General features: G+C 44.2%; 1 protein-coding gene, 1 long non-coding RNA gene and 1 pseudogene across 3 annotated transcripts in view; 2 read left to right on the top strand and 1 right to left on the bottom strand.

The window, feature by feature from the left end:
- LOC123611179 overlaps positions 1–293 on the bottom strand; it is a 36,414-nt gene extending 36,121 nt beyond the window's left edge. Inside the window, exon 1 of the long non-coding RNA XR_006718480.1 lies at positions 159–293. This is a non-coding gene — a long non-coding RNA (uncharacterized LOC123611179). The remainder of the gene's footprint in view (positions 1–158) is intronic.
- Positions 294–313: 20 nt separating this feature from the next.
- On the top strand, positions 314–11,389 carry EIF2B5 (eukaryotic translation initiation factor 2B subunit epsilon). Of its 2 annotated transcripts, XM_045502788.1 has the most exons (16): positions 314–604; positions 1,607–1,731; positions 2,577–2,762; positions 2,856–3,033; positions 3,121–3,201; positions 3,478–3,555; positions 3,838–4,150; positions 7,245–7,390; positions 8,005–8,146; positions 8,268–8,369; positions 8,579–8,686; positions 9,110–9,200; positions 9,509–9,632; positions 10,138–10,263; positions 10,677–10,787; positions 10,963–11,389. In XM_045502788.1, the coding sequence occupies exons 1-16, from the start codon at positions 410–412 to the stop codon at positions 11,020–11,022; spliced, it is 2,166 nt and encodes a 721-aa protein (XP_045358744.1). In that variant the 5' UTR covers positions 314–409; the 3' UTR covers positions 11,023–11,389. The 2 variants fall into 2 exon arrangements, with proteins under 2 accessions (XP_045358744.1, XP_045358743.1); XM_045502787.1 differs by having other exon boundaries at positions 2,577–3,033.
- Positions 7,759–7,844, top strand: LOC123576344 (annotated as a pseudogene).
- Positions 11,390–15,281: the final 3,892 nt, after the last annotated feature.

The raw sequence follows: 15,281 nt of genomic DNA, 5'->3' as shown, positions 1-15,281 counted from the left end.
ATATTTAAGTGACTAGAACGTAGATGGAAGACTGCAATTTTTTAAATGCTCCGGCCGAGGAAGATTACATATTCCGCATGGATCAAGCAGAGACCCCAAGTCGCATCATCCCTCGAGAAATCTCAGCCAGTTCGTGTATAAAAGAAGGCCTACCATACCTGCAATTCGAGTCTGTGCGCTTTAGGACTCCACCCCACCCCGCGCCTCCATCCGCTGAGCCCAAAGGCGGCCCACGACTTGCTCCTCCCAGGGGCCGGCGTCTAGGGAACACGCCTGCGCACTGCTCTCTCCTTGTCTCCTCCCTCCTTCCTTTCGTTGGTTCTTCGCGTTTCGAGCGCTGGGTCCTTTTTGTCCCCTACTCCGAGCGGTGTCAGCTTCCGTGCGGAAGCGGTGGCCGTGAGGGAAGAAGATGGCGGCGACTGTGGTGGCGTCGCCTGGTGCGGTGGCTAGTCGGGCCAACAAGCGCAGCGGCCCTGGGCCGGGAAGCGGCAGCGGCGCGGGAGCCAAAGGGTCGGAGGAGGAACCGCCGCCGCCCCTACAAGCAGTTCTGGTGGCAGATAGCTTCAATCGCCGCTTCTTCCCCATCTCTAAGGACCAGCCTCGGGTGAGCACCGCGCGCGGAAGCAGCCAAAGGGCCCGAAGGTGGCCGGGCTACAGCAGGTTATCCTTTCGGCTGCCTAGTGGGGAGTGCTCTGGCAGATGGGCACTCATGCTGACCACCTCAGGTTTGAAAGGCTTGTATAGGGCTCAATGTAGAAGTAGTGCTTGTGAGAAGTCTTCACACGGGGATTCAATGCCCCAGGAGGAGGCTGTGCTGCCTTTAACCGTGCAATGGAAAAAGAGATCCTTAGGTGAATGGGAACAGCACTTCCTTTTGCCTGCAAAAAGGGAGGTCATATGCCTGAAAAAAGAGCAGACCGGTAACAGTCTGATCGCATAGTAAGAGCTGTCTTGAATCCCGGAGGGTGTCCTTTTTTTCTTTCCAGGTTTTAATGACAGACGGTGCCATCTGTCAAAAGGAAGACAGGACTGGTTTAGTGGCCTGTTGCCAGCAGACCCCGTATTGTCTAGATACTGGGGAATTGGACTGAGCTAGTCTTAGGGATTGCAGGGTCACTCAGCAGTCCCTAGTTCAGAGACAGCTGCATTCGGATAAGAAAAAATCCTAACTTCCCACACCTCCCAAAAAGCCTAATGGCTGTTCATTTTGGACAAATGATTGGGATGGCCAGAAAGAGATCTGGAAGGAAATTTTATGGAGGAAAGGGCCTTATCACTGCTTACGTTTCTGGAGATAAGATTGAGTTTTAGTATTATCCTTTGCCAGAGTGGCCTGTTGTCCTGTAGAAGCTGTGTGTCCGTTGCTAGGCAAGCAGATTCCATGCTTGCTGTTACATTCTCATCCTAGGTTCTCATGCTTAGAGCATGCCATGAACATCAAAGGTAGGGGCCTGATTTCTTTTAACTTTAGAAGATAAAGTAAAACGATAGCGTTTGGGAACACTGGTAGGGGAGTGAAAATTGTGGTTAAGTGGAGGAAAGAATAGTGCCCAGCGGACCTTTCTGGATTCAAAAATTAAGACTTTTTTCATCTCCTGCCCTCCAGGTCCTCTTGCCCCTGGCCAATGTGGCACTAATTGACTACACTCTGGAATTTCTGACCGCCACAGGTGTACAGGAAACCTTTGTTTTTTGTTGCTGGAAGGCTGCTCAAATCAAGGAACATTTACTGTAAGACTCTGCAACTTTTCTTTCCATATTTCACCATTTTTTCCAGTTTCCTTAGGATGGTTGTAACTAAGTAAGGAGAAATTGTGAGGGGGAAAAATGTGTCTGTTTGGATTCCATCATAAGGACTAAGGGCATTCTCTTCACCTATCAGGAGGTGAGCAGCTGAAGTTGTGACAAAGATTAAAGAATAACATTTGGATTTTTTCTAAATCTCATTTATAAAGTTTGATCGTGTTGATTTTGCTTTTATTTAAAGGCTCCAATATGGAAGTCATGAGAGAAACATCTTTGTTTTGCCACTGAGCTTCTAAATATTGAGCTCTTCCTCATCTTTGTATTCACAGTGCCTAGCTTAGTACAAAGCACGTAGTAAATAAACACTTAACAAATGTTTGGTGAAATCTTCTTGAAAAAGAGTGAATCTTAGGATTTATGGAAGTTTAGGGAATAAAGACTAGGATATTAGCATGGTGTCCTTTAGACAGCTCCTAAATTTGGTTTGGACTTTGCAAGTAGAGAAGTGGCATGGAAAGTGTGTTCCCAGGATACTTTGTATACTCTTAAGTCTCAGCAGGATTTTGAATTCAGATCCATGTTTGGGGACAGGTGTCAGGGTATGGAGAAGAAATAACTATGTTTCTCTAACCCATAAAACAAGACTGGTGACACAGGATGCTGAAACCATTCATTATAGTTCATAAATCTCTTTGAAGTAGAGGATGCTGGCAGGAACCCAGAAAAGCTGTAGAGAAGGTGTGTGAATGTTGAATGGGGGAGAAAAATAGGGAAGCTCTACGCAATCTTTATGCTTGATTTGCTCGTTCCCCTCATCCGCCTTCCTTTAGGAAATCCAAGTGGTGCCGCCCTACATCCCTCAACGTGGTTCGAATAATTACATCAGAATTATATCGATCACTGGGGGATGTTCTCCGTGATGTTGATGCCAAGGCCTTGGTGCGCTCTGACTTCCTTCTGGTGTATGGGGATGTCATCTCAAACATCAATATTACCAAAGCCCTGGAAGAACACAGGTCAGGATGGGAAGATGGTAAGGACAAAGGGTTTGGAACCAGCAGAGCCCAAAGACTGCTATTTTGCTGCTCTCTCCTTCCTATCCTTTATAGATTGAGGCGGAAGCTAGAAAAAAATGTATCTGTGATGACAATGATCTTCAAAGAGTCATCCCCTAGCCACCCAACTCGTTGCCATGAGGACAATGTGGTAGTGGCTGTGGATAGTGCCACAAACCGGGTTCTTCATTTCCAGAAGACCCAAGGTCTTCGACGGTTTTCTTTTCCTCTGGTATGTGGTTATCTGGGGTCCTTGAGATGGGAAAGTGACAGGCTTTAGCAGGAGACACGTTGAAGTGCTTGTAACTTCTCCCTACAGAGTTTGTTCCAGGGCAGTGGAGATGGTGTAGAGATTCGCTATGATTTACTGGACTGTCACATCAGCATCTGCTCTCCTCAGGTGAGCTTTTCAGGGCCAGAGCTGCATATCCAAAGAGTAAAACTCTGAGGTATGTTATTGCTCCTTTAGAAGTCCAGGGTATATTTCTTCTCCCTTTTTCTCTTATCAGTTCCACAGTAAACGGGTGCTTCATCTTGACCCCAGGATCCCACTGGGAGCCTTTTTGGGATTCTGGCCCTTGTCCAACTGTCATAGGGTCTGATAGGTCTCTAGAGGCTTATCTTTGCTTCCAGAGAATAGCACTTACCATGGTGCCACCCAACATCCCCCCCACAGGTGGCTCAACTCTTTACAGACAACTTTGACTACCAAACTCGAGATGACTTTGTGCGAGGCCTGTTAGTGAATGAGGAGGTAAGAAAAGGTTCCCATGCCTCTTTAGAAGAGGGCTGTGATTTTATCCCATGCTGATAATTTTTGGTCCTCTTTTGTGTTTTATTGAGCCTTAGGAGTAAGGAAAAGAACTAGGGGGTGGGGCGGGGGGGAGAGGGAAGCAACAGACAAAGAAACATCTTGACCATTTGGCTAGGACATTGAAAGGCAGAGGGGAACTTAAAGTTAGGAAAGAATTGTACCTCGTTGTGTTCTTCCTCTCTTACTTACTTGGGTGACCGCCCTTTCCTTGTCCCCTTTCAGATCCTAGGGAACCAGATCCACATGCACGTGACAACTAGGGAATATGGCGCCCGGGTCTCCAACCTACACATGTATGCGGCTGTCTGTGCTGATGTCATCCGCCGATGGGTCTACCCACTCACGCCAGAGGCAAACTTCACTGACAGCACAACCCAGAACTGCACTCATTCCCGGCATAACATTTACCGAGGGCCTGAAGTCAGCCTAGGCCATGGCAGCGTCCTGGAGGAAAATGTGCTTCTGGGCTCTGGCACTGTCATTGGCAGCAATTGCTCTATTACCAACAGTGTCATTGGCCCTGGCTGCCGCATTGGTGAGCACAGGTGGGGAAATCAAACTGGTCACCCTAGGAGCAGGAACGTGGGGAGCCCCATGTCTTCAGAGAAAGAGAGGGATCTTTCCTGAGAAGGAGGAACTAGTGTGGCTACCTTAGTAAAGGACAGAATAGGGATGTGAAATTTGTGGCCTTTAATTTGTGGCCTGTGAGCCTCTTATTGGGTGACCCTTCACATTCCAGAGTACCTTATTCACATTCAGGACCAAGTGGATAATTAACATGCAATAATAACATCTGTTTGGTGCATTGCAGTTTTACAAAGGGGTTTTGCGTGCATCATTTCATTTATCCTCACAAAAACCTTGTGAAGTGAGTATTATTTATTCTCAGTTTATAGCCAAGCAAACAGGCTCAAAGAGGTTTATCTCCCTCAGGGTTATTAGCTAATGAGAGGCAGTGCTAGGACTTGGATGTGAGTATTCTAAGTACAGCATTCTTTTTTTTTTTTTTTTTTTTTTTTTTTTATTATATGAAATTTATTGTCAAATTGGTTTCCATACAACACCCAGTGCTCATCCCAAAAGGTGCCCTCCTCAATACCCATCACCCACCCTCTCCTCCCTCCCACCCCCCATCAACCCTCAGTTTGTTCTCAGTTTTTAACAGTCTCTTATGCTTTGGCTCTCTCCCACTCTAACCTCTTTTTTTTTTTTTTTTTTTTCTTTTTTCCTCCCCCTCCCCCATGGGTTCCTGTTAAGTTTCTCAGGATCCACATAAGAGTGAAACCATATGGTATCTGTCTTTCTCTATACGGCTTATTTCACTTAGCATCACACTCTCCAGTTCCATCCACGTTGCTACAAAAGGCCATATTTCATTTTTTCTCATTGCCACATAGTATTCCATTGTGTATATAAACCACACTTCTTTATCCATTCATCAGTTGATGGACATTTAGGCTCTTTCCATAATTTGGCTATTGTTGAGAGTGCTGCTATGAACATTGGGCTACAAGTGCCCCTATGCATCAGTACTCCTGTATCCCTTGGGTAAATTCCTAGCAGTGCTATTGCTGGGTCATAGGGTAGGTCTATTTTTAATTTTCTGAGGAACCTCCACACTGCTTTCCAGAGCGGCTGCACCAATTTGCATTCCCACCAACAGTGCAAGAGGGTTCCCGTTTCTCCACATCCTGTCCAGCATCTATAGTCTCCTGATTTGTTCATTTTGGCCACTCTGACTGGCGTGAGGTGATACCTGAGTGTGGTTTTGATTTGTATTTCCCTGATAAGGAGCGACGCTGAACATCTTTTCATGTGCCTGTTGGCCATCCGGATGTCTTCTTTAGAGAAGTGTCTATTCATGTTTTCTGCCCATTTCTTCACTGGGTTATTTGTTTTTCGGGTGGGGAGTTTGGTGAGCTCTTTATAGATTTTGGATACTAGCCCTTTGTCCGATATGTCATTTGCAAATATCTCTTCCCATTCCGTTGGTTACTTTTAGTTTTGTTGGTTGTTTCCTTTGCTGTGCAGAAGCTTTTTATCTTCATAAGGTCCCAGTAATTCACTTTTGCTTTTAATTCCCTTGCCTTTGGGGATGTGTCGAGTAAGAGATTGCTACGGCTGAGGTCAGAGAGGTCTTTTCCTGCTTTCTCCTCTAAGGTTTTGATGGTTTCCTGTCTCACATTCAGGTCCTTTATCCATTTTGAGTTTATTTTTGTGAATGGTGTGAGAAAGTGGTCTAGTTTCAACCTTCTGCATGTTGCTGTCCAGTTCTCCCAGCACCATTTGTTAAAGAGGCTGTCTTTTTTCCATTGGATATTCTTTCCTGCTTTGTCAAAGATGAGTTGGCCATACGTTTGTGGGTCTAGTTCTGGGGTTTCTATTCTATTCCATTGGTCTATGTGTCTGTTTTTGTGCCAATACCATGCTGTCTTGATGATGACAGCTTTGTAGTAGAGGCTAAAGTCTGGGATTGTGATGCCTCCTGCTTTGGTCTTCTTCAAAATTACTTTGGCTATTCGGGGCCTTTTGTGGTTCCATATGAATTTTAAGATTGCTTGTTCTAGTTTCAAGAAGAATGCAGTACAGCATTCTTTTTACTCTACCATTACTATCTGGTTGCTTCTTGATAAGTCACTTTGGTTATAGGAATGTGATGCTTTTTTTTTTTTTTTTTTTTCAACGTTTATTTATTTTTGGGACAGAGAGAGACAGAGCATGAACGGGGGAGGGGCAGAGAGAGAGGGAGACACAGAATCGGAAACAGGCTCCAGGCTCTGAGCCATCAGCCCAGAGCCCGACGCGGGGCTCAAACTCACAGACCGCGAGATCGTGACCTGGCTGAAGTCGGACGCTTAACCGACTGCGCCACCCAGGCGCCCCAGGAATGTGATGCTTTTAATGGAACTGGCCCTTTAAAAGAACAACAATAAAATTTGAATAAAATGAACAATAAAATGTACAAGAAGAGGAGCAGGCATCTGGCTGGCTTAGTCGACAGAGTACGGGACTCTTGATCTCGGGGTTGTGAGTTCAAGCCCTGCACTGGGTGTAGAGATTACTTAAAATCTTTTTTTTTTTTTTAATTTTTTTATTATTATGTTTATTTATTTTGAGAGAGAGAGACACACACAGAATCTGAAGCAAGGCTCCAGGCTCTGAGCTGTCAGCACAGAGCCCGATGTGGGGCTCGAACCCATGAGTGGGAGATCATGACCTGACTCCAAGTCGGATGCTCAACCGACTGAGCCACCAAGGCGCCCCTTAAAATCTTTTTTAAAAATTGAAATGTACAAGAAGAGATGGAAAAATTGAGTTCTACTTCTAGATGTCGATATGATTCTAACAAGGATCTTGAGTTCAAAGGGGTCCCCAGATATCTTGAAGTTTCTCAGGTACTTAAGTGCAGTATATAGTCTGTGATTGTTGCAAACCTAGTGGAGGATGGTCGTGGTAAACACTTCTATTCTCAGGCTGGAGCTTAGAAGGGGAGAGGGTGTTTCTGGTGAATTAGGGATGCAGTATCAGAGCTGGGTGGGAGTTGTGCTGCTATCAGTCAGCCCTGTCCTCTAGGAATGGCCCTGGTCTGGAGCCCTGAGTGACCAGGAATGCTTCCTGTCCTGAGCCAGGTGATAACGTGGTGCTGGACCAGGCCTACCTGTGGCAGGGTGTCCGAGTGGCTGCTGGAGCACAGATCCATCAATCTCTGCTCTGTGACAATGCTGAAGTCAAGGAACAAGTTACACTGAAGCCACGCTGTGTCCTTACTTCCCAGGTAAGACCATCTCCATACTGCACACAAGCCCCAAACTGGTTGGTGGTCATGTTGAGCCAGAGGGGCCTTATGTCCACCCATGTTCCAGCCTGAATTGAGAGTCCCAATCCAGTGGATTCTTTTTTTTTTCTTTTTTTTTTTTTTTGAGAGAGAGCACGTGTGCTTGCACACGCACAAGTAGGGGACGGACAGAGAGAGAGGGAGAGAGAATCCCAAGCAGGCTCCACACTGTCAGCGTAGAGCTGGACGCAGGACTCGATCCCATGTGAGATCATGACCCAAGCCGAAATCAAGAGTTGGAGGCTTAACTGACTGAGCCACCAGGCAGCCCCCCTTGTTTTTAATGCTTATTTATTTATTCTGAGAGAAGCTTTGTGCAGTGGCAGTATCGTAGCCAATGAGGTTTATCCGAGGCACGATTATTGCTAATTGAAAACTATTTATTCTGAGAAAGAGAGTGAGCACACGGGGCAGAGACAGGGGGAGAGAGAGCAAATCCAATGGATTCATTTATCTTCTACTTAGCTTAGTAAAAATAGTTGCTCATTGTCAGGATGTACCTTTTCCCAACACACTGATGGATCTGTGCCACCTACTCTTTTTTGGTCCCCTAGGTGGTAGTGGGCCCAGACATCACGCTGCCTGAGGGCTCGGTGATCTCTTTGCACCCTCCAGATGCAGAGGAAGATGAGGATGATGGCCAGTTCAGTGACGATTCTGGGGCTAACCAAGAAAAGGAGAAAGTGAAGCTGAAAGGTGTGAGGCTTAGCAGGTGTGGGGCATCTGTGTGTCTCTTTGCCCCGTGGGAAAACCAGTATTTCCTCCTAGAGTGATTGTGCTTCTCACGTGCCTTCACTAAAGATCAATGCTTTTCCAGGTTACAATCCAGCAGAAGTCGGAGTTGCTGGCCAGGGCTACCTCTGGAAAGCTGCAGACATGAATGTGGAAGAGGAAGAAGAACTACGGCAGAATCTATGGGGTGAGCTAGGCCTTATTCCTGTCACCCCCCCACCCCACACACACACACACACACACACACACTCCTAAGTTGGAATATTTTGAAGGAGAGTGAATACTTCAGAATCAGACCACTTGTTTATTACTTTATTCACTCAGACAGGGTAGATAGATTACTCTGTGTCGATGGCTCTTTCCTTTTCTTGTTTCTCACCCTTAATGGGTTCTCAGGACTCACAATCAATGTGGAAGAAGAGAGTGAAACTGAGAGTGAGCAGAGTATGGATGCTGAGGAGCTAGACAGCCGAACGGGCTCCCCACAGATGGATGACTTCAAAGGTGAGTGGCCAGGGGAGCGGTGTCCTGGGACAAAAGAGGAAAACTTCCAGTTCATTCTTTGTCTGGATCGACTAGCCAGAGACTTGTGTTTCTCCCAGAAGGGGTTTGGTATAAAATCAGGCCCATAGGGTGCTGGGGTGGGCTCAGTCGGTTAAGCATCCAACTCTTAATTTCGGCTCAGGTCGTGATCTCCCAGTTTATGAGTTCAAGCCCCACGTTGGGCACTGTGCTAACAGTGCAGAGCCTGCTTGGGATTCTTTCTCTCCCTCTCTCTCTGTCTCTCCCCCACTCATGCTCGCTCTCTCTCTCTCTCTCTCTCAAAATAAATAAATATTTAAAATAAATAAATGATAAGGTCAGGAGTAGAGAACTTAAAGCATTCTGGAGTGATGTTGGCTCATGAACTTTTTCATTTGATTTTAGTATTCCAGAATGAAGTCCTGGGAACACTACAGCGGGGCAAGGAGGAGAACATTTCTTGTGACAATCTAGTCCTAGAGATCAACTCTCTCAAGTAAGAGCAGCCCTTCCCTCTGCTCCTGTCTGCTGGGTAATCCCAGGCAGGTAGAAGTTCTCTCCTGTTTCTTTCCCAGATAGGAACTGATTCCCTCAACGTCCCAAGTGAGCAAGGCTAGTAGAGAATTAGGATGATTCAAGGAGAATGTTAGGTTCTGGGCTCAGCATAGACTTCCCTCTTCCAAAGTCTTCCCCTTGCATGTTGTTCCATCTGACTACTCCCCCAGTGTCCTGTCAAAGTCATGGTCCTACAAGCAAGCTGAAAGGGCCAGTGAAGGCCCTGGTGTCACCCCAGTCTTCCCACAGATACGCCTACAACATAAGTCTAAAGGAGGTGATGCAAGTATTGAGCCACGTGGTCCTGGAGTTCCCCTTCCAACAGATGGATTCCCTGCTGGACCCAAACCGTTACTGCGCCCTGCTGCTTCCCGTGAGTAAAGATGGGCTGGAGATAAGAGATTGGGTGGTGGCAGATCATCGTTCTTGCTGTGTTTCACTTTAAAGGAAATAGGGAGTAGAAGGTCTTACTGTGGGATATGTGTTACTTGTGGTTCCTTTCTCCTTGCCTCTGGGTATAGATTGGGTACAAGAGCAGCCCAAAGATATATCCAGAATAGTCCTAGACTTTTATACTCTCTGACTGAAATGATTTAGCACAGAATGAGATCAACCTTTAGGCTGGCAATAGGTATGTTGAGGCAGCCTGTAGCATCTGACCCCCTTTTACCTTCTCTGGGAAATCTTTTCTTTTTCACCAACCCTGACTGCCAGCAACTCCCAAGTCCCTCTGACATGATTCCTCAGGCCTGTATCATCTCCCGCTTGTTTTCCCATATCCTGATAGTCCTCTGTTATCGATATTGACTTTCTTTGCTATCTAGATGTAGGTGCATGCTCAGGAATATATTGCAGTTCCCTTCTCCTTTCTTCCATAGCTTCTCAAAGCCTGGAGTCCTGTTTTTAGGAACTACATAAAGCGTGCAGCTGATCATTTGGAAGCATTGGCAGCCATTGAGGACTTCTTCCTGGAGCATGAAGCTCTTAGTACTTCCCTGGCCAAGGTGAATACCTCAAGCCCCCTAGTCCTGCATTTGCTTTGAAACAGACCTTGGCTGCCTTCATGGAGACACAAAACAGGCTGACATGAATCCAGTATGGGGTTTGATTAATAGCACCATCTACCCCTATTATCATGCTGTTTGCTAGGATGTACAGCTTGGAGCTAGGCTAGTAAGGCAACCATTTGGTGATTATCCCAGAAACCAAACAAAAGTTCCAGAAGTTAAACCTATCCCAGTAGCAGAGTGAACAGCTCATTCTTGTCTATTTTTAAAGCAACTGCTTGGTGTTTAAAAGGAAGCTGATAGTTTGGTGGAAAGAGGTGCTAAGATCTCGCTTCCTCTTTCTCTGTTATCTATTATATCTTGCTGGATTCTTTGAGGTCCCTGAGATCTCCTCTGCTGGCCTTCTGCAGGTGCTGATGGCTTTCTACCAGCTAGAGATCCTGGCTGAGGAAACAATCCTGAGCTGGTTCAGCCAAAGGGATATGACTGATAAGGGGCAGCAATTGCGCAAGAACCAACAGGTGAGTCAGGCTGCCCTCCTGTGACCACAATGGTTGTCTGGTCCCTCGCTCTTGGTCATAGATTCCAGAGTGGTTGGTCCCTGGGACTCTGGCTGCTCAAGCTGTTTATCTGCTAAGGAGAACAGAAGGGTTATATTCCCCTTCCTCAATAGCTTTCCACTCTGCTTCCTTACAGCTGCAGAGGTTCATCCAGTGGCTAAAAGAGGCAGAAGAGGAATCATCTGAAGATGACTGAAGTCACACCGCCTGCTCCTACGGGTGTGTTGATAGCCCTCCCGGCTTCTGGACCAGAGCAAATGAGAGGCTAGTTGCAGAAGGATGAGTGATCACCATCCAAGCTGAGACTTAAAGGAGCAGAGGCTGGAACTACAGTATTCTTCCCACCGCCAGTAACCATGTGCCTCCCATCCTGACTGGGGAGTTGGGAAAAGGGAAGTTGGGCTGGAACAAAGCTCTGCCTAAAGAGGAGCAAGGCAAGCCCTGCAGTTAGAGGAAGCCCAGAGGAATAGTTTTGTGCTCTGGCTTTCCCTCAGGGAACAGCAGAGAGCAACTGGCCCTTTCTGCTGCTTGTATTTGTTAATATTAAAAAAAAGAGAGAGAGAGGGGGATGTATTTGGTTTCTCTCCAACTCTGACTGATCAGCTCTTAAAATAGGTGACCAAAGAGTTCTGAACCTGGCAGCTTTTCCTTAACACCTGGGAGAGAGGGAGAGGAAGGGTGTTACTGCCACTAGGTGGTACTGTGGTGCCTTGCTAATTGACCATTGCCTTGGCTCAAGGGTAGTGAAAGGCCTAGATTCTTTTCCAGCCTCTGTGGACCAATTTGTGGTCCTGGAGTAGTATTCCTGAGCCTATTTCCATAGAGAGTCCTAATGCAAACACTTTCCTGCCAGAGGGTGATGATCCAAACATATGTAAAGTCCATTGACCAACTGCCATGCTTTGTGCAATAGATCCAGTACAATTATCAGGGAAACTGGGATATTCAGCATCTTAAAGATAAGGAAGTTTGCTTAAGGTCTCAAGACTCTTGAGGAGCAAAGCTAAGGGCTTGAATCTCATAATCTAGAATTCTTTATGTTTCAGCATATTCAGTGTCTCAGTGAAGGGAAATTGCCTCCAGAGGCAAATATAACCCCAAGCCAGCAATGAGTATCCTAAGAACAGAGAAAGATCCTATGAAATGGCTTACTGTATGGTAAGCATTTTGCTAAATACTTTTCATGTGTTTAAACTTCACAGTAGACAATAGGTCATATCCCCATTTTCAGATGAAGAACCTAAATTTCAGAGAGGTCCCATAACTGGTCATTGATAAAGCTGGAATTTGCCATTTTGCTCTTTTGTCCCCTTTAACTTCAACTATGAGACATGCTCTTCTGTTTCATCTTTTTAAGCTCTTTTTTGCTGTCCTAAAACCTTTACCCTATTGACACTTAAACTGTGGCAAATGTTACTGGTAACCAGTGATCCTCCTGGACATCACAGAAAATGGTTGCCATTATTCATTTTAGTTGGGTAAAAAGGAGTAAGCTGAGGAAAAGAAAACTGAATTGTATTCAAGGGTGTGAATGGGCAGTACCGAGTATTTCTAAAGAGTAAAAAAACAGGATTTGGCTTAATTTACTTTTCTTGTTCAGTAAATCTCAGTTTCTGCTTTTTCATATGTAGGAACTAGTGCCTAGAGGGCATATGAAGGTTATGGCATGGACTACTAGGAGCTGTTAAATACAAATAACTTTAGGGCATCTCTGATTTGTACCTAATGGGTAGCAGAGATTAGAGGTGGCCTATAGAACTTTTTAGAAGGAAGAGATTCCTTCCAGAAGAGTAATTAGGGAAGGATTAGAGGATTGTGACACTTGAGTGGCCCAAAAGTAGGAAAGGGTAGAAGGGGATATTAAAAACAAAGCAAAGGATTTCCATTTAAATGTGGTATACTAAACACATGGGGTTTTGTTTTGTTTTGTTTTTTGTTTTACTTTTTCAAAAACCCCATTCAAATGCCAGTAATGAAATTCTTCAAAAAAGGCACATGACTCAATAAGGAAAACCAGAGGTGATCACAATGAATAAGAGACATTAACATTTTGGAAAATGAAAAATAAATCAAAGAGTGAAAGTTGATTTAACAGAGCAGAATGAGATGGGTTCTCTCTGCTGAGGTGGTTATTAACAAGAAGCAAACCCAATGTGCCCTTTTGAACCCAGAAGAGGTTCAGCAAAGGGGATAAGGATTGGGGCTGAGAATGGGGTGGGTGCAGGAGAATCAAAGATCTGTATAAGAAAAGGCCCCCCAGGTTTCTACCTCATCTGGTTTAGCCAGGTAATTACCCCAACTGTCCTGCAAGAAATGGGAGATTCAGTCTGAAGAAAATGGAGAGGAAATTATAAAAGAAATATTTATGAAGTTTTCTTAAACCCAAAAGGCAGGACTTTTCAGACTAACAGCTCATGAGTGCCCAGTAGAATGAATGAAATAGCCCCATGAAATTTCAGAACTTTAAAGAAAAGATATTAGAGCCTCTGGACTCAAGAGCAGACATGGGGATAGGGGTGAGGGGCTAGATTGGAAATGAGGGATTAAGTGAAAGTGTTATGAGTGGTAGGGCTCTGAATATCAGCACACACCAGGCAAAAACAAGCTGAAATAAGTGCAGGGGGAAAAAAGCCTTTCAATACTTATACTTTTTGTTTTCTCAAAACAAAAAACCATCTTTACCCTATTTGATCATCGTACAGTGAATCCTGTTAGTTAAAAAGCCCTGTACCTCGACAGAGCTTCCAATCAGCTTTTTAGTATTTCACTCTTAAATGTGAATAGACTGCCAATGGTTATCAAACATTTGAGGAAACTTTGAACATGAAAGGCAGAGACCAAAACAAAATTGAAACCGAGAAAACCATGACAAAGTAGGGAGTTATTTGAAAACCTCAGGGAGGGGGGAGAGCTATAATTATTCTCAAAAAATATTGTGTCTGAAGAAAGTACTATGAAAAGGGAGAACTAGATAACAAAAATTTTTTTCAAACAAGTTTTTAGAAATTAAGTAAATTGTTTCCTACTGAGAATTGGAGGACTAGAGAACTGAATAGGATGGATATGTTATCCATCCTTATGTAGTTGAATTTTGAGTTGTGACATTTTACCTATCCAATTGGATAGGGGAAAGGTTGGAAATAATGTTAAGAAAATCTTGCAAAAAGATGCAGTCATTCAAAAATAAAAGGGAATGGTTGATAAAGGAAGAATCCAGAAGGTCCAACATCTAACAAGTTGTAAAAAGTATGGGGAAAATAGTAGTGATGTTACTAAGTAAGGAAATATTGTTGAATTTCTCGATGGAAAGGACTCACTAAGTGCCTAGCACAGTGAATAAGCACCAAGATATATCGCCATGAAATTTCAGAACCTCAGGAATAAAGGGAACTTCTAAAAACTTACAGAAAGAGTAAAAACAAGTCATGTGCAAAGCCTTAGGGAAAAATAGAGATCTAACTGCTTAATAGCAACACTGGAAGCTGGAAGACAATGTAGTGATACCTTCAAAATTCTGAAGGAAAATTGCTTTCAACTCAATCATGTTTTCAGATTTGCAAGTTCTCAAAAGGGGTTTTATTTCCCATACTCTCAAAGTAAGCCACCAAAGGGTGTGCTTTACCAAAGCAAAGGAGTAAAAAGTATCCAGGAAATGGGGATCCAACACAGAGGAGAGGTAATTCAGAACATGATGCAGAGAAGTCCCAGGGTGAGAGCTGTGCATAGGCTGAGACAGCCAACAGTGCCAACCAGAGCAAGAGAGTGGAAGGTTCCAAGGGAGAAAATGGTTGGATAATCTAATATATTTGACTATGTAAACAATATGTATTGAGAAACTTAGATTATGTAGTAAGACTTAATGGTAGATATATAAAAAAGCAAATGAAAAAGGAGGGCTATGATTAATGCCAGCAGAAACAAAAAGTTGTGAAGGAAGCATTTACTCAGTGAAAATGTCAATACTAAAAACTATACTGATTTAACCAAAAAGGATAATTTTACTATTTTAAGAGGCTAGGGGGAAGGTGGAAGAAAAATAAATCCATCAATGAAAATTGGAAGTAATATGCAATATCTAGAATGTATAGATCAAGAAATAGTATAAGCTTTAAAAGTATACTGGGGTAGGGAGAAAAATGGGACAGAGAAATGCTCTTAAGAGCTTAACATGCACATATATTCAATTTTTAAAAAAGGGTATGAAGTGAAAATGCACAAGATATGTGCAGGTACTAGCAATTAGGTTGATTTGCTGAAGTAAAAAATATAGCCAGCATATTATGAAACAAAAAGCTGTAGAGGTTGGCAGTTTAGATTATGGAGAGTTTTGAATACAGTGCTAAGAATATTTGGAAGGCACTGGGGGAATGTCGAGAGGTTCCTGAGCAGAAGAGTTGTGTGGAAGAGGTACTTACTCTGAAAATGCTAATTAGACAACGATACAAAATAGAGTGG

Source organism: Leopardus geoffroyi, chromosome C2 (assembly GCF_018350155.1).
Source record: "Leopardus geoffroyi isolate Oge1 chromosome C2, O.geoffroyi_Oge1_pat1.0, whole genome shotgun sequence".
NCBI lineage: Eukaryota > Metazoa > Chordata > Mammalia > Carnivora > Felidae > Leopardus > Leopardus geoffroyi.
Note: the sequence above shows the minus strand (reverse complement) of the source record. Positions and strands in the feature narration are given on the sequence as shown.

Bases quoted from the DNA above. Each gene is read 5' to 3' on its own strand.
- EIF2B5 (XM_045502787.1), top strand. From the start codon at position 410: ATGGCGGCGACTGTGGTGGCGTCGCCTGGTGCGGTGGCTAGTCGGGCC. The intron at 7,391-8,004 runs GTAAGACCATCT...TTGGTCCCCTAG, and splicing joins GCTGTGTCCTTACTTCCCAG to GTGGTAGTGGGCCCAGACAT. The intron at 8,370-8,578 runs GTGAGCTAGGCC...ATGGGTTCTCAG, and splicing joins ACTACGGCAGAATCTATGGG to GACTCACAATCAATGTGGAA.